The 26,794-nt window shown below is 39.4% G+C and overlaps 1 protein-coding gene across 1 annotated transcript in view; it reads left to right on the forward strand.

The window, feature by feature from the left end:
• The window catches only part of dnmt3ba (DNA (cytosine-5-)-methyltransferase 3 beta, duplicate a), a 69,223-nt gene extending 43,790 nt beyond the window's left edge, over positions 1 to 25,433 (forward strand). Inside the window, exons 13-26 of the mRNA XM_034173017.1 lie at positions 1,789 to 1,918; positions 4,184 to 4,297; positions 4,415 to 4,459; positions 4,560 to 4,639; positions 9,958 to 10,070; positions 10,514 to 10,697; positions 12,917 to 13,001; positions 13,146 to 13,291; positions 23,394 to 23,484; positions 23,593 to 23,741; positions 23,827 to 23,912; positions 24,004 to 24,073; positions 24,201 to 24,319; positions 24,450 to 25,433. Of these exons, the coding sequence (XP_034028908.1) occupies positions 1,789 to 1,918; positions 4,184 to 4,297; positions 4,415 to 4,459; positions 4,560 to 4,639; positions 9,958 to 10,070; positions 10,514 to 10,697; positions 12,917 to 13,001; positions 13,146 to 13,291; positions 23,394 to 23,484; positions 23,593 to 23,741; positions 23,827 to 23,912; positions 24,004 to 24,073; positions 24,201 to 24,319; positions 24,450 to 24,594 (1,557 nt within the window). The 3' untranslated portion in view covers positions 24,595 to 25,433. The remainder of the gene's footprint in view (positions 1 to 1,788; positions 1,919 to 4,183; positions 4,298 to 4,414; positions 4,460 to 4,559; positions 4,640 to 9,957; positions 10,071 to 10,513; positions 10,698 to 12,916; positions 13,002 to 13,145; positions 13,292 to 23,393; positions 23,485 to 23,592; positions 23,742 to 23,826; positions 23,913 to 24,003; positions 24,074 to 24,200; positions 24,320 to 24,449) is intronic.
• The last annotated feature ends 1,361 nt before the right edge of the window (positions 25,434 to 26,794 follow it).

The raw sequence follows: 26,794 nt of genomic DNA on the forward strand, positions 1-26,794 counted from the left end.
ATGTATTAAAACGTGATAGGATAGTTATAGCATCACAATATGCCGTAAAGATTCTATATCAGGGGGGGTTTGACATCTCAGAGTTATGATCTTCACTGTCTAATGCTGACTCATCTCCATCAATGGAACTATTTTCATCCTCACTCTGGGCATAAAGAATCAGTTTCAGCGCTTGTGCAGTTGTAAATCTTGCTATTCTAGGTCTGTTGGCCAGGCTTCTCTGCTAAACAGTAAAATAAAAGTTGGCAAATAATACCATCTGAAGCTGTAATGTCAAAAATCTCATAGATCTCCCCGCACAAGTTTGGATTATAGTTGCCACACGGATTGACTGATCCTTGAAAAATTCTATGAGCACATGCAGGACAAATAGATTGACAAATTTGTGTTAGAAAACTTTTTTCACATTTGAATTGGAGGAATCATGCACATACATTCCTGTGGTCCGAAATGACACCACTCGGTCGCTTGAGGGTTAATATTGTATTCAGGCTTCCCACATGACCTGAGGAAGTAACACAGTAAAACCAACTCGTTTGTGCCCAGTTTGAGCACTCTGGACAGCATATAGAACTTGCACCAAAATCATTTGCACCCTCTGTACCACTTCTGCTTTTCTCATCCGTCATCCAGATGCGGCCCTTCATGACATAATTCTTATTTGAGAAACTAATAATTAGTGGTGGGCATAGATTTTTTTTTTTTATCTAGATTAATCTTACTGAAATCTTGAAATTAATCTAGATTAAAATGGCTCATTCAGAATATGCGTGCTACCTAAGTAATGACTGTCACCCAGAAGAAAGAGTGGACTTCTTCCAGAAACTGTCTGTGGCCGGGACGGAGCTGGCAGTGCACCGGGCAGAGAGGCAGCAGCCAGCCGCCGCGCGTAGAGTGGTCAGCGGACGAAACTGTGTTTAAAAAAAAAAAAACAAACACACTGCTTTGCTTTAAGTGGACAGTAAGCTATTTTAGATGATCAGCGTGGACCGCCTTTTTCCTAAAAGGCTTTATTTCCCTGTTTGTTGCGTTGGAAAGCTGTAGCTTTTGTGCTAATTTGATTAGCGCTTGCTCTACTTCTTCTATTTGTTTTTCTGGGGACATTACAGCGCCACACACAGGCCTGGCATATGTACTACAACGTTAAACGAAGCTTCGAGGCACAGGCCCAGCTCCCAGCCCAACTTTGAGAATAGATTAACGGCGATATTTTTTATATCGTCCGATAAGAGTCTCACATTATCGCAGCACGTTAACGCCAATAACGGCCCACCACCACTAATAATACATCCTAGTGTTTACATGTAAGTAAGTCCCTTCGGCTGTTCCCTTGTTTTTACTTTGGTTCACCACAGCAGATCCAAGGTGGAGCCACATTTTGATTTGGCACAAGTTTTGCCCTTCCTGATGCAACTGGAGAAATGTGGCAGGGATGAGGTTTGAACTGGGAACCTTCCGCACTGAAACCAAGCGCACTGACCACTTCAGAAGTACTCATGTTAAAGTGTTGCAAGTAATTTCTGCTGGAGCACCAACTTCATCACACAAGTATCAGCGAACTTTGAAACAACTGAGTGAAATACGTTTTGGCCACAACAGTCATTTCTGAGTGACTCTGTGACTTATCAACACAAACAGCTGAGAGAATTGACCCTGCAGACAGGAACACTGTCAGGATGGTAAACATCCAAGATGCTGTAGGTATGATGTATCAGATTGCTCAGAAATGTGTGGAGATGTTTGTGATATCTGCAACAAACACCTAAGATCACAGTGTGTTTTCTGCAGTTGGCCAGTGAGCGATGTGGGAAGTCTTTTACCGAGGCAGAAGGAAACAGAGAAAAGGAGCTGATGATGATGCTGGACTGGGCTTTTGGAGGATTTCTGCCTTTAGGACCTGATGGATTCTTGCCTCCTGGTATGTACATGAAAACCTTCCATGGGAGTTAAAGGGAATATATGTGAATTTTGGATATAAGGTATATACAGTATTTTTACGGTAATTAACTGCAGATTTCGGGTAATTTATAGAAACTGTATCATAGACAAACATGAATATAAACATTTTGTTTTATCATAAGCAGACATGCATGCAAAAATTTCTAATACAAATGTAAAAACTGACTTTTTGGCTTTGTGAGTAGAACGTTAACTGATTTACTGGCTAGCTACTATATTAAGACATTTTGATTTAGTATTTTCTTGTTAAACTTTAATACCATAGAACACATATATTTACCCCAGTAATATTATCAAAACATACTCGACTGGATGTAGTTCTTGGGCTCAAATGTAGTGGTGGCAATCCCACGGTGGTGAAGAAGATTGTCTCTTGATTGATTTCTAGACAGGATGGTGGAATTCTTCATCCAAGGCTGATGTAGAGACCTTGGATCTCCCCGCATTAATGAAACAGTCAGAGTCTGTAGAGACTTTCAAGTCCAGACCAATATGCATTTATTTTCCCTTTCATATGGCTAGCATACTGTCATGGTATGGTACTATGCTACCTACCCTTTTACTGTAAATTAATTTTATGAGTAAACAGAGCGGGCCACGGCCTCAACTTTAACTAAAGTCTGGGTCTGTTTGTGAAGCTTAGGGCGAGTGGCCGGCGATCACTTTACTATTTCTTCTGTTTTTCTTGTTGCTTAATGCTGAAAAATTGCACTGTATTTGTTGTCTTTCTGATGCCTGATTCTGTTTTTCTCTCTGTTTGAGGTGCGGCTCCATCCAGAAGTGGAAGTGGGTGTCTTCTTCTGCAAGCCTCCCGTCCTGTGCACCAGCATGTATTCCTACAATTTCCTGTGTAATCGTATTGTAAATTGTGTCGGTAACATGGCCCAAGCAGAGATTCACCCTTTTGAGTCTGGTCTGCTTGAGGTTTCTTCCTCAACTCATCAGAGGGAGTTTTTCCTTACCACTGTCGCCTGTGTGCTTGCTCTAGGGGTTGGTAAGGTTAGACTTTACTTGTGTGAAACGCCTTGGGGCAACTTTGTTGTGATTTGTCGCAATATAAATTACATAAATTACATTAAATTAAATGAATTAAATTAAACCTATTCTTGTGCTTGTTTAATGTGGGAATGTTGTTGCACCACTATCAAACACACGGTCCTTGACAGATCCTTAGCCTGGTCCGATGGCTGGGAAGTCCCAGACAATCGGAGTCCGAGGACCTGCTGCAACCTTCATCCACCTTCACAGCCATTGGGTTACAAGCCATCACCTCCTTCGCTTGATCTGCCATTGAGGATTTCTTCTTTCATTAGCTCCATTAGCTGTTTCATGTTCAGGGTTCCTCTTGGGCCTTTATGGTTACTGTAACACCCATTGGTCACACAAAGTCACCACTGTATTTCACCCCAGCAGGTAACCTCCAACTTGTTCCATTAGTCAAGTGTCACAACAAGGATGAGGGGTTGTATTTTGACACCATGGGCGTCAAATGCAGTAGTGTGGCTTTGACAGTACTGAATAACCCAGTCATGTGCGTGATGTGATTGTGGAAAGCACAGTGCAGAAGTAGTAGAAATTCAACTGAATTTGCATTAAATCTGTTTGTTTTACAAAGATTCTGCTGCAAGATGTTTTTAACTACCATTTATAGGCTAACCTGCAATTTGGTAAATTTCCAGTTTCTTCCTATTAATTCCTATAGTAAGGTCTTTTGACTTTTTCAACCTTTTTGCTCGGGGTCACCACAACAAATCAGACTTGGATCAGCAAGTTGATTTGGCACATGTTTTTACGCTAGATGTTCTTCCTTATGCAGCTCCACATTACATGGAGAATGGACACGAGTGGTCTTGAACCTAGAACGTTCTGGTTTGTTTGGTCTGTTCTGCTGCACTGTAAATATGCTCTTCTTGTCTCCATCACTGCTTTTATGTAGTGTTTTTTGTTGGCAGTTTTTTGTTCTCTCTCTCTAAACTCTTTCAGTCTTTTCAGGGTCCTCAAGCACATGTTCCTTAATCCCAGAAAATACTGAATTGTCTCGCACGCTGTGACCTTGCAGGTTGAGAATAGTCTCTTTTGCCTGCTTATCATCCAACATGGCAAATGATTGTTGATAACACTCAAAGTCCTGTAGTGGTTTGTTTTGGCTGGCAGGAGTTCCTATTTCTGCTCGGTAGTTTAAAATAGTTTTGTGAAAATAATTGTCTTCGTTTGTTCCTGGTAGAATCTGCAGCCAATCTTGATTCTGACTCGGTCCTGTCTGACTACCAGCCGCCAGCAAAAAGGAAATATGTTTATAAAAATAAGGCAAACGCAGTTAACGTCACCTACAGTAGAGGTATGTGTGGTTTTATTTATTTAGCGCTGTAAATAGCAACAAACACGAACAAGAATAAAAACATGACGTGTGTAATAAATTGTAGTTTTTGTCATTTTTACACATTCTACTCTACAGAATCCATGATAGAAACCATCAACAAGAAAGGACAAACAATTGAAGGTGCGATTTGTGTTAGTTTAGAGAAAGTCATTTTGATTTTGGCTTTTCTGTGATATTATTGTAAAATGCTTAATTCTAATGTATTGCTTTGTGCTTTCAGAGTTTTGTTTGTCTTGTGGAATGTCAGAGATTGTGGTGCAGCACCCGCTGTTTGAAGGGGGTCTGTGTGTTAAATGCAAGGTAAATAATTAACTTGGTAAACTATTCAGGTCTGTGTTACTCACTTCCAGCCCAGCCCGTGTCTCCTTCACATTGCTGTGTGCACGTGGATGGTCTGAAATCACTGTAAGACTGTTGTGGTGTCGATTATGGTGAGGGCGGGGTTAAAGATTAAGAGGATGGCTGAGATTTAAGATGAGTTTCATCAGTATTTACAAAATTTGACAAGCACTTGAGCCAGCATTGAAAGTGCAGTTTTCTGTATGCTGCTGTACAGTCTCAGAAAGGCACCTTCCACATCCACAGTTCACGAAGTAGTCTCACGATTTGATTCACTTACCAACCAACCAACTTTAATTGTTAAGCACTTTAAAACAACCACTGTGGACCAAAGTGCTGTACAGAAGAATAAATAAAAATCACCATAAAAGACATAACAGTTCACATAAGACATAAAATTGTAAAATAAATAAAAAATACAACTAAAACAACAGCAATCTGAGATTTCAGACGTCTGCCAACGGTTGACGAGGACCCAAAATAAAAGCTTTTACCTGGATCCAGATTCCACAACACAATGCAATAATTGCATACAGCTCCTCAATGGCCTGACTGATCAAAATGTTGCAATCTGATATTTAATTCACAAGATGAAACAAAATGGTGTCTTCCTGATCTTGGTTTTATATCGTGATGTCGTATTTGTGAAGTAGTTTTGAAGTAATCCTTAAAAGTCTACAAAGTGAAATCCTGATCCAGAATCTGGTGTCGCCGACCAAACGGTCCCCCCTAAAAATCGGTCTGCCCAGCCTTCACTGTGCATGCGTCATTAGCCGCGGTTCAGTGATTATCACCTCGTTTGTGCTTCAAACTGCACTCCAGTCATCATCTATCTCAGCGACAGATATCTGAAGCTTTTGTACAACAATCATTTCCATATAAATTCAGCATTATTTCATCATTAAAAAAACAGGAAGCGATCAGAGCGTCAGGCTACACAAGCTGCTAGCTGATGCGTTCACTGTGCGTCGGTCATTTCAAAATGTCACAGAGTATCGCCTCGTTGCTGCTTAAAATGGCCTTGTTTCTGCTTGAAACTGACTTCAGAATGATTTAAGAGGTTTTACCTTGTCATCTGATGGTTAATAATCCCATTATTCCCTTTGATTGCTTCCGGTGAAGAGAGACTCAGAGTGTCAGTCTCAGACATGCTGCTGTGGCACTCTGATCGCTCCCCCGTCTTTTATTATGAAATAATGCTGAATTTATGTGGACATGATTCTTCTATTAAAGCTTCAGATATCTGTCGCTGAGATAGATGATGAGTGAAGTGCAGTTTGAAGCAGAAACGAGGTGAATTGCTGCTGACATTCTGAAATCAATCAATCAATCAATCAATTTTTTTATATAGCGCCAAATCACAACAAACAGTTGCCCCAAGGCAATTTATATTGTAAGGCAAGGCCATACAATAATTATGTAAAACCCCAACGGTCAAAACGACCCCCTGTGAGCAAGCACTTGGCTACAGTGGGAAGGAAAAACTCCCTTTTAACAGGAAGAAACCTCCAGCAGAACCAGGCTCAGGGAGGGGCAGTCTTCTGCTGGGACTGGTTGGGGCTGAGGGAGAGAACCAGGAAAAAGACATGCTGTGGAGGGGAGCAGAGATCAATCACTAATGATTAAATGCAGAGTGGTGCATACAGAGCAAAAAGAGAAAGAAACAGTGCATCATGGGAACCCCCCAGCAGTTTACGTCTATAGCAGCATAACTAAGGGATGGTTCAGGGTCACCTGATCCAGCCCTAACTATAAGCTTTAGCAAAAAGGAAAGTTTTAAGCCTAATCTTAAAAGTAGAGAGGGTGTCTGTCTCCCTGATCTGAATTGGGAGCTGGTTCCACAGGAGAGGAGCCTGAAAGCTGAAGGCTCTGCCTCCCATTCTACTCTTACAAACCCTAGGAACTACAAGTAAGCCTGCAGTCTGAGAGCGAAGCGCTCTATTGGGGTGATATGGTACTACGAGGTCCCTAAGATAAGATGGGACCTGATTATTCAAAACCTTATAAGTAAGAAGAAGAATTTTAAATTCTATTCTAGAATTAACAGGAAGCCAATGAAGAGAGGCCAATATGGGTGAGATATGCTCTCTCCTTCTAGTCCCCGTCAGCACTCTAGCTGCAGCATTTTGAATTAACTGAAGGCTTTTTAGGGAACTTTTAGGACAACCTGATAATAATGAATTACAATAGTCCAGCCTAGAGGAAATAAATGCATGAATTAGTTTTTCAGCATCACTCTGAGACAAGACCTTTCTGATTTTAGAGATATTGCGTAAATGCAAAAAAGCAGTCCTACATATTTGTTTAATATGCGCTTTGAATGACATATCCTGATCAAAAATGACTCCAAGATTTCTCACAGTATTACTAGAGGTCAGGGTAATGCCATCCAGAGTAAGGATCTGGTTAGACACCATGTTTCTAAGATTTGTGGGGCCAAGTACAATAACTTCAGTTTTATCTGAGTTTAAAAACAGGAAATTAGAGGTCATCCATGTCTTTATGTCTGTAAGACAATCCTGCAGTTTAGCTAATTGGTGTGTGTCCTCTGGCTTCATGGATAGATAAAGCTGGGTATCATCTGCGTAACAATGAAAATTTAAGCAATACCGTCTAATAATACTGCCTAAGGGAAGCATGTATAAAGTGAATAAAATTGGTCCTAGCACAGAACCTTGTGGAACTCCATAATTAACTTTAGTCTGTGAAGAAGATTCCCCATTTACATGAACAAATTGTAATCTATTAGACAAATATGATTCAAACCACCGCAGCGCAGTGCCTTTAATACCTATGGCATGCTCTAATCTCTGTAATAAAATTTTATGGTCAACAGTATCAAAAGCAGCACTGAGGTCCAACAGAACAAGCACAGAGACGAGTCCACTGTCCGAGGCCATAAGAAGATCATTTGTAACCTTCACTAATGCTGTTTCTGTACTATGATGAATTCTAAAACCTGACTGAAACTCTTCAAATAGACCATTCCTCTGCAGATGATCAGTTAGCTGTTTTACAACTACCCTTTCAAGAATTTTTGAGAGAAAAGGAAGGTTGGAGATTGGCCTATAATTAGCTAAGATAGCTGGGTCAAGTGATGGCTTTTTAAGTAATGGTTTAATTACTGCCACCTTAAAAGCCTGTGGTACATAGCCAACTAACAAAGATAGATTGATCATATTTAAGATCGAAGCATTAAATAATGGTAGGGCTTCCTTGAGCAGCCTGGTAGGAATGGGGTCTAATAAACATGTTGATGGTTTGGATGAAGTAACTAATGAAAATAACTCAGACAGAACAATCGGAGAGAAAGAGTCTAACCAAATACCGGCATCACTGAAAGCAGCCAAAGATAACGATACGTCTTTGGGATGGTTATGAGTAATTTTTTCTCTAATAGTTAAAATTTTGTTAGCAAAGAAAGTCATGAAGTCATTACTAGTTAAAGTTAATGGAATACTCAGCTCAATAGAGCTCTGACTCTTTGTCAGCCTGGCTACAGTGCTGAAAAGAAACCTGGGGTTGTTCTTATTTTCTTCAATTAGTGATGAGTAGAAAGATGTCCTAGCTTTACGGAGGGCTTTTTTATAGAGCAACAGACTCTTTTTCCAGGCTAAGTGAAGATCTTCTAAATTAGTGAGACGCCATTTCCTCTCCAACTTATGGGTTATCTGCTTTAAGCTGCGAGTTTGTGAGTTATACCACGGAGTCAGGCACTTCTGATTTAAAGCTCTTTTTCAGAGGAGCTACAGCATCCAAAGTTGTCTTCAATGAGGATGTAAAACTATTGACGAGATACTCTATCTCCCTTACAGAGTTTAGGTAGCTACTCTGCACTGTGTTGGTATATGGCATTAGAGAACATAAAGAAGGAATCATATCCTTAAACCTAGTTACAGCGCTTTCTGAAAGACTTCTAGTGTAATGAAACTTATTCCCCACTGCTGGGTAGTCCATCAGAGTAAATGTAAATGTTATTAAGAAATGATCAGACAGAAGGGAGTTTTCAGGGAATACTGTTAAGTCTTCTATTTCTATACCATAAGTCAGTCAATGACGCATGTATAGTGAAGGCCGGGGAATGGGTCAGTTGGCGACATCGGATCACCTCCAAAATTCAGTGGAGTCTTCCATGGCCTAATATCTATCTATGTTGCAAATTTGGTGAGAATCCGTGAAGTAGTTTTGACGTAATCCTCCAAAGCCTACATAAAGTGAAATCTTTATCCAGAATCCAGATCCGGATCACCTTCAAAATGTAATGAAGTTTTTCATAGACAAATATCTATCTCTGGTGAAAATCTCATCAAAATCCGTGCAGTAGTTTTGGCGTAATCCTGCAAAGAGACAAACAAATAAATGAACACCGATGATTTTATTTCATCCTTGGTGGACGCAATAATTAAAATCCTTAAAACATGACTCAAAAATAACAACCATACAATAACAAGCAAAAAGATAAAATCAAATAAATGAAGTCAGTGTCTTAATAGGTGTCAAACGTCAAGGAGAAGAGATGGGTTTTCATAAATCAAATCAATTTTATTTATATAGCGCCAAATCACAACAAACAGTTGCCCCAAGGCGCTTTATATTGTAAGGCAAAGCCATACAATAATTACGGAAAACCCCAACGGTCAAAACGACCCCCTGTGAGCAAGCACTTGGCGACAGTGGGAAGGAAAAACTCCCTTTTAACAGGAAGAAACCTCCAGCAGAACCAGGCTCAGGGAGGGGCAGTCTTCTGCTGGGACTGGTTGGGGCTGAGGGAGAGAATCAGGAAAAAGATATGCTGTGGAGGGGAGCAGAGATCAATCACTAATGATTAAATGCAGAGTGGTGCATACAGAGCAAAAAGAGAAAGAAACACTCAGTGCATCATGGGAAGCCCCCCCAGCAGTCTAAGTCTATAGCAGCATAACTAAGGGATGGTTCAGGGTCACCTGATCCAGCCCTAACTATAAGCTTTTTCAAAAAGGAAAGTTTTAAGCCTAATCTTAAAAGTAGAGAGGGTGTCTGTCTCCCTGATCTGAATTGGGAGCTGGTTCCACAGGAGAGGAGCCTGAAAGCTGAAGGCTCTGCCTCCCATTCTACTCTTACAAACCCTAGGAACTACAAGTAAGCTTGCAGTCTGAGAGCTAAGCGCTCTATTGGGGTGATGTGGTACTATGAGGTCCCAGACATAAGCAGACAGAGATGAGGACGGTCTAATTTGCTTACTTAAAAGACTGGCTATTAATTTCTCAAATGTTGCGAAACTGCCCTGTGCGTGTTTGCAGGACAACTTCACAGAGACCCTGTATCGCTATGATGAAGATGGTTACCAGTCGTACTGCACTGTGTGCTGTGCAGGCACAGAGGTCATTCTGTGTGGCAACGACAGCTGCTGCAGGTATAAAATACTTGTGTTTCCACTCACATTATGTTGATGTTCAGTGCTTATTGTTTCTTACTGAAGGGATTATTTAATATATTCCAATACACACACACATACTGTCAGATTTCTGGAGACTTCTCATCATCACATTTTTATTTTGTTTCATATTTCAGTCTGGTGTTTTTTTCTCATCAACAACAAAGAAATGCCAAAAATGGAATATATCACCTGGCTGCATATATATGCTAATACATATATAGAAAAATGTCTAAGTGTATGAAAATGAGTTCATATATTTTATTGTCTATGAACTTGACTGTTTTAAAAGTCAGGTACTATTTTCTCTATGTGCCTGATACTTCGGAACATGGCTGTGGTGCCACTGTGCTCTCTGAGCACTTTTAATCTAGTTTGTCTTTGTGTTGGACATCACTGTCAGTTTTTTCTTTCGTCTCCAGATGTTTCTGTAAGGACTGTCTGGACATTCTGGTGGGTTCAGGAACTTTTGACGAACTGAAAGATATCGATCCCTGGAGCTGCTACATGTGCAACCCCACAAATTGTGATGGACAACTCAAACTGAGGCCAGACTGGAGCAAGAAGGTGCAGGAGTTCTTTGCCAACAACAGTGCCATGGAATTTGTAAGTACCTAAAGTTACTCTGAGCAGGACACCTCGTTTACATTCCAGAAGTGTTTGTCATCAGATGTTGGCGTTATTGAAGGGAAAATGTCACCAAGTTAGAATTTATGCATTATTGAAACTAGTGCAGTGCCCGTAGGAAGTTTGTACTGCTATAGAAAATTGGGAGCTTAAGTAGATTTCTCATGGATGGTCGTATGAGGCTGTGTTTGAAGGAGGGATGTGGAAAGAGGTGTACTTATGTTATATCATATTATAATTTAAATATAGTATTTCATATTGTTTAAAAAAAATCTGTTTTATTATCAATTATATGAAAATAAAAGGATTCCTATTAAACAGGTCATTGGTCAGACAAAATGAAACAGAACATTTAGACTATTTGAAACAGCATATCAGTACCCCACCTCCTCAGTTTTGTCATTTTAAACTCAGTCGCAAGGAATACTGACAGCATGCCTTTCACAGTAAAAGTATTTGCTGGGATTAAATGTTTTATTGTGAAACGGTGTGAGCAACATGAACTATCTGATGTTGTTTAACTTTGCTACCAGTAACATCAGCGAGCTGCGCCATCTTGGAAGTAAAAATGGTACAATGTTAATCAAAATAAAGGTTTCAAAATAAAAGTTTTGAAAATTAATCCCTAAAATTTTCATAATAAAGTATGCGCATTGTTGTGCCAGGCGCAAGCCACATCTGAAAGCTGAGGCTGATCTGAAAAGCAGTCAGAGAGATATGTGAGCCGCATACCCACACACAGACGTTTCTTGCTTTATGGATAGATTTGTGCACTGAATTTTGCCGTTCTGAAGGTCTTTTTTTTTTTTTTTTCATCTAGTGTTGAGACTCCCAAATTAAAGGGGTGATAATACAGAAAAAAAGGTGTTACTTATACACCAGTGAGATGTATATATGCATGTTTCCTCTTGAAGAGGCCCTTTTTTTTTTACAGGTGCGGTGTACATATGTACTGGAAAATATGGTATTTCTTATTATACAAAAAGTATTTTGCATTTCAATGTGGTATAAAAGATGCATGTTTAAGAAAACTGTCAGAAAGGAGAAAGGGTTGTAAAAGGAGATACAAGACTGTTGTGTTAATAACAGATCAACTGTAAAATCAGTGATACCAGTAAAGTCTGATATACTTTTTATCCATGTTGAAGTAAGTTTTGTCTCGCGCTAATTTCTTTTGGCGTCTCCCATTTTGATCGGGGCCCTCATAGCAGATCATGTATGGATCAGAATGTTGATTCAGCACAAGTTTGATGCTAGATTAATTCTAGATGCACATGGAAAATAGGGCATGGATGGCCTCGAACCAGGGGTTCTGCTGAATTAGGCATCGTCAAATTCCAGTAATTATGGCCCAAGTCAAGACAGGTCCAGTTTTTACTCCCTAATGCTGTTTTTCATTGGGTCATTGGGCATTAATTGATCAAGGAACAGCTACAAACTCAACGTTCTTTTCTACTGCGTACTGAGGGAAAATGACCAAGAGTAAACCTGCTTGCCCTTTCATCTGCTCTAATAATAATAACAAAGCTGTTTGGCATTGTTTTGATGAATGGCTATTTGCTTGCAGTGTCTGAAATTTCTGTGCAGCATTAAAATGATTTAGTAGCATTGGTGCGCTATGGGATTCAACACCTATTAAACGGGAGTTAAGCATTTTTTGTTTTATTGCTGTTCTTTGCAATATACCAAACAAAGAATAGAAAGGTCTATAATTGGTAGATGTGAGAATTATATAGATTTGTGTGGTTTTAGAAAAACCTTCTAGTTTGGCCATGGACCGTCACTAGCGAACCTGCCCTGCACAGTTTTAGTGTTTGTTGAAGCCACACCTGATTAAGTCAAACAGATGTGTTGAGATGATCAAGAGCTGGGAGTTGTTAGCAGAAACTGTTAGTATTATTAGGCTGATCAGGTGTAGGTCATGCAGGGAGGGATGGAATCTGTGGACGGCAGTGAATTCCCAGGTGGGAACCTTATACAGCTTAAATGGCTGAAGACTTGAAATTTGATCCCTGTGGAATTTCTAATCACAGCAATCTCTGATAGAGACAAAGAATGTTTGTAAGATTTAAATCAGTTTGGAGCATTGTGTGACAGTCCGTCTGATGCTTCCTGTCAGTGACTTCATGGGTGGTTGTAGGTTTGAAGCTATGCTGCACATAACGTCCAATTTGATGACTTATTTATGTTCATTAAAGGAGCCTCACAGAGTTTACCCGTCCATCCCCGCCCCCAAACGCAGACCAATGAAGGTGCTTTCACTCTTTGATGGCATTGCAACAGGTTGGTTCCATCACGTCAACTTCACTTGTGTGTTTTTGATATTCAGAAGAAGAGAAGAAAACTGTATTTTACAGATGTTTTTTTGCATACAGTGAATGTGTTGTCTGAGTTAACGATGCACTTGTACCTGTTGTGGTGTAACAGGTTACCTGGTGCTCAAAGACCTAGGCTTTAAGATCAAGCGCTACATTGCTTCAGAGATATGTGAGGATTCCATCGCTGTGGGGATGATCAAGCATGAGGGAAAGATTGAATATGTCAATGATGTTCGGACTATCACCAGGAAGCACGTAAGTACAAGATGACATAATAGGAAATGTCCCAATCAGTTGCCGGTAATATACGCTCGCCACTCGGCTGTGTGCACGCCGGAGAGAGAGGAGCCGATGGGATTATATTGGTGTCAAACACTATTAGTGGAGCAGATAACTGTAACAATTGTTCATTTATGGAAACAAGCACCAAAATTGGCACACATACACCTTAGACATTACTCTTTTGTAAAAGCACATTAGCCACCTAAATTTTCAATAGGCAGCCAGGTAGGGGTCAATTGAAGAATTACACAGGGGTCAAAATTTAAAAATGCTCCATTCATGTTGAAAACTATACCACGGGGACTTCCGGTGCAGCGACTCATGGAGTAGGACGCGTTTTTCTGAGCTCCTGCAACTATTTCTACAAAACTAATCTTAGGCACACTTTTCCTCTTCTTTTTAATTTTTTCTCTTTTTCTTTTGTTTTTTGCTGTGTGTTTGTTTCGCCACCATTACTTCACTTCAATTTACCGCCAACCTCTTCCCGGTAAAGATGCCTCCAAAACAAGCTAAGCTAAATATACAGCCGTCACGGCCTTCTCCTCCCGCTCCATCCTCGGCTGGTGGTGGCTCGTGCTCCCCCTCCTGCTCGTTCGAAGCCGCAAGCAGCGGCTCTCTTCCCCCTGACTTTAAGGCCGAACTGCTCTCGTCACTCAGCACCGAGATGTCAGTTATTTTTAAATCTGAGCTACAAGCTGCCCTGACTCAAAATTTAACAAGCATCAAGGATGAGCTCCAGGCTGTGAAGTCCGAGCTATCTGCCACCATTACAAGCATCCAGTCTGATGTCCATGCTCTGAAGGGCACCGTAGGTGAAATGGAAACGTCGCTCTCCTCCTGCACTGACGACATCTCTATTTTACAAGCTAAGGTGGATCACCTGTCATCGGAACTGACAAGACTGGACAATAAATACGAGGACCTGGAGGCAAGATCTCGCCACAATAATATACGGTTAGTGGGGATTCCTGAGGATTTTTTCACCTCTTCTATCGATGCGGCCGTCTCCTCTTTGCTAAAGGAGGCATTCCAGCTTGAGAAAGAGCCCCTCGTTGACCGCGCTCACCGCACATTCCAGCTGAAGCCGGGACCCGGAGGACGCCCCGCCCCATCGTTGCTCGTGTGCATTACCATATGGACTGTGTGGACATACTGCGCAGAGCCAGGGCCCAGCAACGGATCAGGATCGGCGACATGAACTTTTCCATCTTCCCCGACCTCACTCAGAAGACAGCTCGCGCCCGAGCTGCCTTTAACGATGTCCGACGCCAGCTCCATGAGATACCGGGGATTCGCTTCGGACTGCTCTACCCAGCGCACCTCCGAGTTACACACAACGGTGCAGTGAGAGAGTTTAAATCACCAGAAGAGGCCACCGCATTCATCAGGTCACTAGGCACGAAAAAAAAAACTGAGAAAATATGCACAACACTGAAGTGGTGATTGATAATATTTCGCTGATTCATACACGGTTGCTTTCATGCCTTTACAGATTATGCTTTGCTCCCCTCCCTTTTTTTCCTCTCCCCGCCCCCTTTTTTTATATATATATATATATATATTCACTTTTCTTTATTATTATTATTATTATTTTCATTATTTTTTTATTTTTTTTTTCTTCTCACTTTTCCATTTTCATGTTAGTTTCAGTTCAATTTGGATTTGTATTAGTTGTGCCTTGTGGTAAATTGTTGCTAGGTTTGTAGGAGCTCAAACATTAGTCAAAAAACCGTAAGTTTTTGTCTTAGAGATTCAACTCCTTGTGGAGTTAGCACTGGGTGCTCCATTGTTTGGGGATGGGGCCATTGTAGGTGCTGTGGGGGGGTGGGCTGTTCTATCTTTGAGTGTGTGTGTGTTTTGTTTTGTTTTTGTTGTTTTTTTGTGTGTGTGTGTTTTTTGGGGGGGTTTTTTCACTCCTTTTTTTGGGGGGGGGGTCCACATTCAGTCTATGTCCAGGTAAATAATGTCTACCAAAGCTAATACTTATGGTACTGGGTCTTCTGTGAGATTTTTGAGCTGGAACATTAAAGGTATGGGGAGTCCAATTAAGAGATCAAGGATATTTACTCATTTGAAACGTCTTAAAGCTGATCTAGTGTTTCTACAAGAAACCCACATGCGTATCAAAGACCAGGTCAGACTCAAATGTCCCTGGGTTTCTGAGGTGTTTCACTCGAATTTCAATTCTAAAGCCAGAGGGGTTGCTATTTTAATTGGTAAGTCAATTCAATTCTCAGCTTCTAAGGTTATATCAGACAAAGATGGTAGATACTTGATTATTGTAGGCACACTATTCCATGTTCCCATCCTATTAGTTAATATATATGCCCCCAATTTTGATGATTCACATTTTATGAATAGGCTTTTTGAACGTCTTCCCTCTTTGAACAATAATCTCCTTATATTTGGAGGGGACATGAATTGTGTAATTGACCCCAATCTAGACCGTTCTAACCCACGAACCCTAACCCTATCATTAATGTCAATATCTCTTTCTTATTTCATGTCTAAAAATGGTTGCATTGATCCTTGGAGATTTTACAACCCCCAGGCCAAGGAATTCTCCTTCTTTTCACAGATGCATCAATCTTTCTCTCGGATTGATTACTATTTTATTGATGCCAAATTAATTCCCAATGTACTTAATGTTAATTGCCACCCTATCGTTATCTCCGATCATGCCCCTCTTTCTTTAGATATTCAGTTTTCCTCACAATCTCGCTACTCAACACCTTGGAGGTTCAATTCATTACTTCTTTCAGATGATGAATTCAATAAATTTATTGCAGCTAAAATTGACGATTTTATTGCTATTAATCAAAATGATACAGAACCTATCACATGTTCACTCCTGTGGGAATCATTAAAAGCATACCTACGGGGACAAATAATCTCCTACTCTGCCCATTCTAACAAATCTCGAAAAGTCAAACTACAAGAACTTTCTATCAACATCACTAAAATAGACCAACAACTCGCCACTTGTTTCTCCCCCAATTTACTTAAACAACGTGTTGCGCTACAGACAGAATTTGACCTTATCACCACTAATGATGCAGAGGCTTCTTCTACGCTCGCGCTCCATATATTATGAACATGGTGATAGGGCAAGCCGGCTTCTAGCTCACCAACTACGACGCCAGGCAGCCTCACGTATGATTCCCCAGATAAAGGATTCAGCGGGCACACTGCATAGTGATCCCGCCACCATTAATTCTGTTTTTCACAGATTTTACTCCTCTTTATATAAGTCTGAATCTCCACCTAATACTACAGAAATGAACCTATTCCTAGATAGTCTCAATTTCCCAGTGATAAACCCAGTTTCGCTTAAAGAACTTGACTCATCATTGACGGTAGAAGAAATAAATCTCACTATGAGATGCATGCAAAACAACAAGGCTCCTGGCCCAGATGGGTTTTCAGTTGAGTTTTTAAAAAAATTTCAGGATAAATTGTCCCCATTATTGCATGCTGTGTATATGGAATCACTTCAATTGGGAACTCTTCCACCCACTTTAAGACAAGCATCCATAAGTCTCCTCTTAAAAAAAGATAAGGATCCGGATCTCTGTAGCTCCTACAGACCTCTGTCACTGATAAATGTGGATGCTAAGATCCTCGCTAAAGTCTTGGCTAATCATCTTGAAAATATTGTACCATCCATTGTTTCACCTGAGCAAACTGGATTTGTTAAGGGGCGGCAGCTTTTCTTTAATGTTCGTACACTTTTAAATATTATCTATTTCAGAACCACTGCAGCAATACCCGAAGCTGTGATCTCAGTCGACGCTGAAAAAGCGTTCGACAGGGTTGAATGGGACTACTTATTCGCTGTTCTAAAGAAATTTGATCTGGGAGATGGGTTCATTTCGTGGATCCGTCTCCTTTACACATCTCCACAAGCTAATATTTCTACCAATAATATTCAATCAAATTTTTTCTCTCTTGCCCGTGGCATCAGACAGGGGTGCCCTCTATCTCCCCTACTGTTCGCAATAGCTATACAGCCTTTGTCAACCTTTTTGCGCTCGTCCTCCATTTTTATTGGGATTACTCGACTGGGCACATAGTTTAAGCTATCACTCTATGCCGATGATTTATTGTTATATGTCTCTGATCCAGTTCTATCCATTCCAAAAATTTTATCTGTTCTTCAGAGATTTGGATCATTTTCAGGATACAAGGTGAATATCTCTAAAACTGAATGCTATCCTATTAACACTTCAGCATTACAACTCAAACAATCTGATATTCCTTTTAAATTGAGCAGGTCTGGCTTTAGGTATCTAGGGATCAATGTAACCAGAACATTAAATTCCCTTTTTTCTGCCAATTTCTTGCCTTTAATGTCTAAAGTTAAATCTGATTTCCAAAGATGGGGGAGCTTACCTCTTTCTTTAATTGAAAGAATTAATGTAGTCAAAATGAACATCTTGGCCAAGTTTTTATTTTTATTCCACTGTCTCCCACTTTTTTTGCCTAAACAGTTCTTTAATACAATTGATCAAACTATTTCCCACTTCATATGGGGCGGAAAGGTACCCAGGATCCGCAAATCCACACTTTGGAGATGTAAATTCAATGGGGGATTGTCACTTCCAAATTTCCAATTATATTATTGGGCTGCACATATTCACAAGACCTCATTTTGGTTCAGATCAACAGACTTGCCATGGTGCAATTTAGAGGCACAGTCTTGTGATTCATCCTCCCTTATCGCCTTGCTTACCTCTTCTATTCCATCCAATCTCTCTGGCTTTACAAATAACCAAGTGGTTCATTCCACACTCAAAATTTGGTATCAATTTAGGAGGCATTTCAAATTCAAGTCTACCTCTACTTTATCTCCTCTATTGAGGAATCATTTATTTCAACCTGCGATTACAGATTAAACCTTCTTAGCTTGGCATAACAAAGGATTGAAATGTTTTAAAGATCTTTACAAGGATGGTATTTTTCGCAGTTTCTCAGATCTCTCAGTAGAATTTAATCTTCCACCATCTCATTTTTTTCATTATTTTCAAATTAGGCAATGTACTAAGGTCTTGTTTCCAGTTTTTCCCTCAATACCACCAAGTCTACACTGGGAAGATCTTCTAAGCCATGACCCACTTCAGAAGTCACTCATATCTAAAGTTTATAATCTGATTTTGTCCTTTGATTACACACCAGTCACCAAAGTCAAGGCTGCCTGGGAACAAGAACTGGGCTTGAATTTGGAAGATAACTGGTGGGACATTGCTCTTAAAAAAATTTCTACAAGCTCAGCTTGTGCTCGTCTCGCCCTCATACAGTTTAAAGTACTGTTCAGAGTCCATTATTCCAAAGCTCGACTTTCACAAATCTATTCCACTGTCATTGACAGTTGCGACAAATGCCAAGCTCCGTTTTGCAAATTAACTCATATGTTTTACTCCTGTTCGTTGCTGTCTCGCTTCTGGCAAAACTACTTTGATACCATGTCAAAAATACTTTCAAAGACCATAAAGATATCACCCCATGTCGCCATATTTGTGCTCCCAGAAGACCATACCACGTTTACCTCTAATCAATTAGATATTCTAGCCTTCACTTCTCTACTGGCAAGACTGCATCTTCTTCTTCACTGGAAGTCAACTAAAGCGCCCTCTAGTGCTCAGTGGCTCAACGACACTATGTCTTTTTTAAAGCTGGAGAAGATTACTCAGTGAAAGGTAATTCTGATAAATTTTATAACAAATGGCTTCCCTTTTTAACATTCTTTCGCTCTCTCAACTCTTTCCCTCATGATCGATGGACCCCCTCTCCTCCTCTCTCTCTCTGTTAAAAATGTTTTTTAGTATTCTCACAATTTCTTGATTATTATTATTATTTGTATTTATTTACTTTATTTATTTCGCTTATTTTGCCTTTTCATGTTCGGTTCTTGTTCAAACAGAAAACCTTAGGAGGCAGATTATATGCATTATTTTTTATTCAATGTGATGCACAGTATCTCTACTAAACTGACGGTGCTCATTGACAGTTGTATTGCAGATGTGATCTGATCATTGTCATTTTCATATCAGTTTCTGTGCCTTACCTCCTAATAAAAAAAATTAAAAAAAAAGAAAACTATACCACATTATTTGTCTGATCTTAAAGATTCCAAAAGGGTATAGTTTGGACTATCCATGACTGAATATTATGGAGTTATGGGGTGAAAACAGCAAGAATGGTGACAAAGGTCAATTTCAGTTTGTACAGGGGTCAAAAGTTAAAGTTGATCCAATTTTGGTAAAAAGTGGTGCAAATTATTGGTTGCGTTGATAGGATTAACCAGTGGTGAGCACAGATAACCAAAAAATTAACTTCGATAACAGATAATCAGATAACTGAAAAGTTATCTTCAATAAATTTGAAACAATAAACCACCCAATAATGTATCAGAAGTTACAGATAACCAATAACTTCCAATATTGTCTCTGGTACATTTACAACTACTAATAAAACAAATTTAAGTTTTAATACTACAATAGCTTCTAGTAATATTAAAAGTAACAACAGACCCAAACAGTGAGACCACACTTTTGTCTTTGAACACTCGGCCCCTGCTAGAAACACTTGTTTAGTACAGAGCTCCCAGTACAGAGGCACTCTGAGAGCAGCCATAAAGTCAACTCTCTATCAGTCACAACACTCCGGTCAGGCGGAGGTCTTGAAAAATAAAGTCATGCTGACTTATGGTTTTGATTTATAAATAACATTAATACTGATAGAATAACTCCATTAATGTCAATTCTGTCATTTGTACAAAGTTAAAATATCTTTTAATGTTGAATAATGCACTAATTCTGAGGTTTTGTAACAGACAGATCGCAAAGGATTCTGGGTAAAAGTGCCTCTACTAAACACTGATTGGTTCAGTCATTACGTAAACCAACACGTTAATGTGACGTCTGTCGTGTGTTGGTGTTTACAGATAAATGTGCTTTTGTAAAATATTCCTTTTTTTATTTGTAAAAACAGGCATTTTTACAGAGCCCTGGAAGTGTCATCGCAAAATGTTTTGCATGTGGAGAGAATGTGCGCATGTTTTATGATGTAAAACGTGCTTTACACTGTGCGAGATGATTTTTCATGCAGGAATTTTTTGGACTGAGTTTCAGGTTAATTGCGCATCCTGCATCGTGTAGTGTACATGGAGTAACAAGCTGCTTTTAACATCTCAGGACCACCTCCTGATCGCAGATCGTATGGTCCTATGAAAATCAAACCTGTTTGATATTATTGTGGTCGGCCGTCGTGAGGGTATCCTGCTGCTGAAGAGCTACAAACATCTAACTGCTCGCACTGTGCCTGTGCAAACACCACAGAGCTGTCTTGTAATGTTATTAATTTTTTTTGTTTTTGTTTTTTGTTTTTTTGCTGTTGTTTTGTTTTTAAACTTCATTTGTAAAAAAAAAAAAAAAAAAAGCCATTTGCAAAGCCAAAAAGTTGATTTGGTGTCCAGACGCTTAGTACTTAGGGCGAATACTGCCATGAACACTATTGGCCAGTAGATGGCAGTAGAGGCCTTGAAAACAAAATTCCACATAATCCCTATCTGCTACATTTAAAATGCGTGGAATTTAACAAACGCAAATACAATAACAACGTCTATAAACCCAGAGAATATATTCACGAGAGTTTTAGGCACTAGAGTTTAATGCTGTTGTCCGTGGAGCCTGAACAGAGTGTCTGAAATGCAATTGTCCTGTCGTGATCGTACTGAGATTACATCATCCCATAATGCACTGCTGGAAACAGCATGTGCTCACAAAACCTTAAAAAATAGCACATTACTTTAAAACTAAAACATATATCTGATATTTTCACTTTATAAAACTTCAGACATGACAGTAATTTTAAATAACTTGTCCAAAATTAGTTTGGTTAAAATTTGAACCATAAGTTAAAAATGTATGCCTCTGGATGACTTAGGTGATATTGCCAGCATATTGGTATGGTGTTAAAGGAAATGATTTTTTTTTTGGTCTTTTCATCATTGTCTACAGAAGATAGAGACGCTTTTCATAGAAGCAGCTCTCTTGTGTTAGCAGAGGGTATAACTGTCCATCTATTACAAAACTTTTAACAAGCAGGTGCTGAACTGATTTTAATTTTAAAAAAATGCTTGTCCCTGTTCAACTTTATCGGTCTAAAAGTTACTGCACAAAAATTAATCGGAAGATAATTGGTCCAATAATGGTTTTTAAAGTTATCTAAAAAGATAATCCAATAATGAGAACATTATCTTCAATAATTATCTGTTATCGGATTATTGGAAGTGTGCCCACCACTGGGATTAACAAATTGAATAGTTTTGATTGTGTTGAATGCTTGGTCTGTAGAGTAAAGGTCAAACAATGTCGACGTTCATTGGATTCTATGACATGTGACATGTTACCCCGTAACATGACAACTAAGCATGACACATGGTGCAAACTATTCTTTTTTAAAACCCTATTAACTCAACCAATAATTTGCATCATGTTTTACAGTAATTGGAGCAACTTTAACTTCTGACTCCTGTATAAACTGAGACTGACCTTTGTCACCATTCTTGCTGTTTTTACCCCATAACTCCATAACATTCAGTCATAGATAGTCCAAACTATACCTTTTTGGAATAGTTATGATCAGACACATAATGTGGTATAGCTTTCAATATGATTGGAACATTTTTTTTTTTATTTTGACCCCTGTGCAATTCTTCATTGACCCATATTTGGCCCCCGATTGAAAATTCAAATGGCCAATGTTATTTGTCTACAATATATACCAAAAGGTATGCACAGTCAAATTTTGGTGCATGTAACCAGATTTGAACAATTCCTCTGCAAATATTCTGTTATCTACTGCACTATATGGGGCTATATTTGTGTCAACTTTTTGAGCAGGGCTCAAAGTAAAAAGGGAGTACCACTATTAATTAATTAGATTTATTCATTGTTAAATTGACATTGTAGAAATTTATACAATGTCAATAATACTTGGATTGGTTTTATTTTTGGTTTTTAAAAATCCATATATGTAACATATATACAGAGGACAATTCATAAAGTATGAAACACTTATTTCCATTGTGGGGCAAAAGAGGATACATGATCACCATGTGTGAAACAGATTGGAATATACAATAACGACCCGCATGATTAATGAGATTACAAAATGTAATAAAAATGAATAATTGTTAGCATAAGAGTTTAATAACTAAAAATGGCTTCACTCTAGACGAACCGGGGTTTGTACCTAAGATTCTGTATGTGACTGGTAGGGGTGGTGTTGGTGGTCCGGTGGTTAATGCACTTGCTTTCAGTATGGAAGGTTCCCAGTTCAAACCCCACCCCTGCCACATTTCTCCATGTAATGTGGTGTTGTGCCAGTTCAACATGCTGGTCCACCTTGGAGTTGCTATGTGAATTCGTGTTTTATCTTCTTCTACAACCTTTGCTCCCATCTTGCCACACTTTGAACTCACATTACTGACACCTAGCGGTCATATGCAAAAACACCATAATCAACACATCCCTCTTTTCTTTCAAGTGACAAGTGAAACTACAAGGCTGCATGAAAGGGAATTGATAAAAGCCATATTTGTTATTCAGTTAAAAAAAAAAAAAACGATGAGTAGCATCTTGGATTGCAGGTAGCTCTTTCGTAATGCGTTGCAGAGCAGTTCGGTTGTCAAACGTGTGCCCTGTGCAGGTATTGAGGAAAATAAAAGTATCAGATTGGGACTCAGTAATGGCAGATACTCAATATTAAATCATTTGGATTGGGATTCTCTCCCACCCTCCCAAAAACTAACACAACATACCGTGGTATTCAGTGTTGATGTAAGTGATGTTCATTTGTGATAATGCATGTAATCTGTAACTGTTATTTTGATTATATTCATCTTTGTTTGTAATAGTAACTGGCTGAATGAAAAAAAAAACACCAAACCATTACCATATCTCCTTATTTACATTCTAGATTATTTTTACATATTTCTGTTTGTGTCATATTTAATAATTTATTTTTAAAAGGGACCAAATCAGTCTGACCTTGAGCTGTGTGTCTTTTGCAGTTAGCTGAATGGGGTCCATTTGACCTTCTGATTGGAGGAAGCCCGTGTAACGACCTGTCCATGGTCAATCCTGCTCGAAAAGGATTATTCGGTACAAATGTCGGCTAATAGCTGGAAGGAGTTCATAAAATAGCACTTGCTGAGAAAATCATGAAAATAACCTTTTTCTTTTTAATCTTTATTTCATTTTGGCCTGCAGAGGGCACTGGAAGGCTCTTTTTTGAGTTCTACCGCATATTGACCTTGCTGAAGCCGAGGGAGGATGACAATCGTCCGTTCTTCTGGCTGTTTGAGAATGTTGTTTTCATGAGCGCCCACGACAAATCGGATATCTGCAGATTCCTGGAGGTGATTGTTTATGGACGTGTCAGTCACGGCGGACACACTGCAGTAAGATTTATTCCTGATTATTTCTCTGGTTCTTTTTTTTCAGTGTAATCCCATTCTTATTGATGCGATAAAGGTCAGTCCTGCACATAGAGCTCGCTACTTTTGGGGCAACATCCCTGGCATGAACAGGTACACACAGATACATAATCATGTCTTCTTTGACCCAAACTGCCACACAGCTAACAAGCAGTTTTCAAGCCAGCCTGCATTTCTTGTTTAGGCCTCTGGCAACATCATTTGATGACAAAGTGTCCCTTCAGGACTGCTTGGAAGTCGGCCGCATGGCGAAGGTAGAAGCATCGAGTTATCAAATGATGACAAGTTGTTTCATATCTTAAATGAAAAGATCATGAATGGAATAAAAGTTTCAGAGTAGTTTATGAACTTTCTAACTTAATCTGACATCTCTTGATCTAGTTTGAAAAAGTCCGAACCATTACAACAAAGTCTAACTCCATAAGGCAAGGAAAGATGGGACCACTGCCCGTCCTCATGAACGGCAAAGACGATTACCTGTGGTCCACTGAAATGGAACAGTAAGTATTTCCCGTAAGGTTTCTGTGCATGAGATGAACTGATTCTAAATGTCAAGAAGCTGTCTGTAAACGAGAGGGAGAGGGGAAAAAAAACTGCCTTTAACTTTTCCCATGTGATCGTTTTGTGTAGGATCTTTGGTTTCCCCAAACACTACACAGACGTAAACAACATGGGACGAGGCCAAAGGCAGAAGGTTCTGGGTCGCTCCTGGAGTGTCCCTGTTATACGTCACCTCTTCGCCCCGCTGAAGGATTATTTTGAATGTGAAAAATAAGAGTGAAGCGGCGGCTCTAAGAGTAGCAGGAAGCGGCGCCCCGGAGTTTACAACTCATTCAGTTTCTCTTTGTGAACTGTTTACACAAGACTGATTTCAGTCCTGTTTCAAACCTTCCCAGGCGGCATCGACACATCGCCGTTTTCGGAAGAGAGATGGTTTTTAACTGTGACGGTGCAGTGAGCAGACGACAGCTCAGAACAGGTGTCTACCTCATCACTGAAAACCTGCAGTTAGACTTTTCTATTCTCTATTTAATTTACAAATACACGCAATACACAATTACTGTTTATTATGTTGACTTTTACAATTTTTAGATTTTACTATTTTGTAGTTACATTGTCAGAGGTTTTGTCTATTTTAATCATGTTCTTCATTAATCATGTTTGTTTTTATTTTAACTGCAGAGTGACATGTACAAAAAATAAGAGACAAGCCCATTTTTACTGTGGTTTTAGTACTTTTTAATGCAAATGACATAATATCACTTTGATGCACTGGTGATTTTGTTCAGAATTACCTCATGATTTCTTTTCTTTTTTTAATATAAAGCCAAAATATTTTGTGTCTGGTATTAAAGGTACATTTCTGTGACTGTTAACAAAACAACAGTCTTGAAAATTGTCTTGAAGTTACACTGCGTGGTGCTATGACAGTACTGCAGGAGTTGGAGTAAGAACATTACCGTCAACAAGAAGTACATTAAGGATTTGTGTTGGTGCTTTTTGCATGTTTTGTCCCTTTAATCTACAGTTGAGACAGAAGAATGTAAACTTGGATGCAGTTACTTTCCCATTCTAAATTCAGCCCACAAAAGTCAGTTTTCAAACTGTCACATTTTTCATGCACAAAAAAAACATGAAATTTACATCAGTTTTCCAGAGACCAGGTTTGGTATTGTTAGACCGTTCTCGGTCACTGCTGGCATGTTTTGGGGGCCACCTGAGCACGCCCCGAGCCAGTTCCTGTCTACATCAAAGCCTTTCTCTGATATTGTTCTCATCATTTCTCTGCAGGTGTTATCACAGATGTTTGTGAGTGTAACAAGAAGTAAAGGGAACCTCATATTTTTAGATCATTACATTCTGATCATTGGATCTACAGTGGATGAAAGAGGCCATCAGGAGTCATAGGGCGTGAGGTGGCTTACACCCTGGACAGGATGCCAGTCTGTCGCAGGGCCACATACAGACAAACACACACATTCACACACGCACTCCTACAATTTTCTAACAAATGCAAGAAACACAAATATGTAAAAAACAATTCCTACATCATTTCAACAGGTAATTGCCTCTAAAAACATCTTTGAGAAAGGTCTTGCAAACACAGAGAAGACAAAAAAATACATAAGCTACAGCACATGAAACTAATATGACACACAAAAACAGATGTGCTGCAAACAGCAGAAGCACTATCAACACAAGAAGAGGTTTATGTCCTATTTAGTGACCGTACTGTCACTAAATATACTGTACCGTATACACTACATCATATCTATAGCACATATCAGGTCGGCAAGTCGGGTCTGGGAGCATGAGCTGGTGCCGTGTATAAACCTTGGGTCCTGGTAACCATGGTAACCACCCAGGCAGACAACAGGTCTAAACTACTAAAAAACCATGTGGCATACACTCTGGAAAATACAGTATTTTATTTGCGATGCATTGAATGTTCCATCCGTAAAAGTTCTCTGGACAGAATCCTCTGTGTTGTTAAAACTTCTGGTCTGTTGTGGGAATTTGCAGCTCATCTATGGTTTTGAGTGGGTTATGGGAATTTGCAGCAGACACGTTAGCAAACCAAATTGTCACATATGTGTGTGCTGTTGATTATATTTGCATTCTCAGTTTGCAAGACATTTCAAAGTGGCAAACTTTTTTTTTTTGTGTAATAGTGAGTTAGTGATCTGTGATACGTGGATGCAGATATGTGACATTACCTGATACTAGTTTACATGTGTGACTGTATTGCTACTTATTTTTTATGTTAGCGTAGTTTTTAAATTTCCAGTATCAAAAACACCCTTTGTGTGTTTTTACATACACCTAAACTGTACTTGAACGATTGAATTTTTTATTTTCTTTAATGTTACTTGATATTTAGTCCTGAATCTTTGGTAGTTTGCCTTTGGTTGATCACAGACGACTGCAACTACAACTGTTCACTCTTTGTATTCTGTGACTTTGACACCTGTCAG

Source organism: Thalassophryne amazonica, chromosome 6 (assembly GCF_902500255.1).
Source record: "Thalassophryne amazonica chromosome 6, fThaAma1.1, whole genome shotgun sequence".
In the NCBI taxonomy this organism is placed as follows: domain Eukaryota; kingdom Metazoa; phylum Chordata; class Actinopteri; order Batrachoidiformes; family Batrachoididae; genus Thalassophryne; species Thalassophryne amazonica.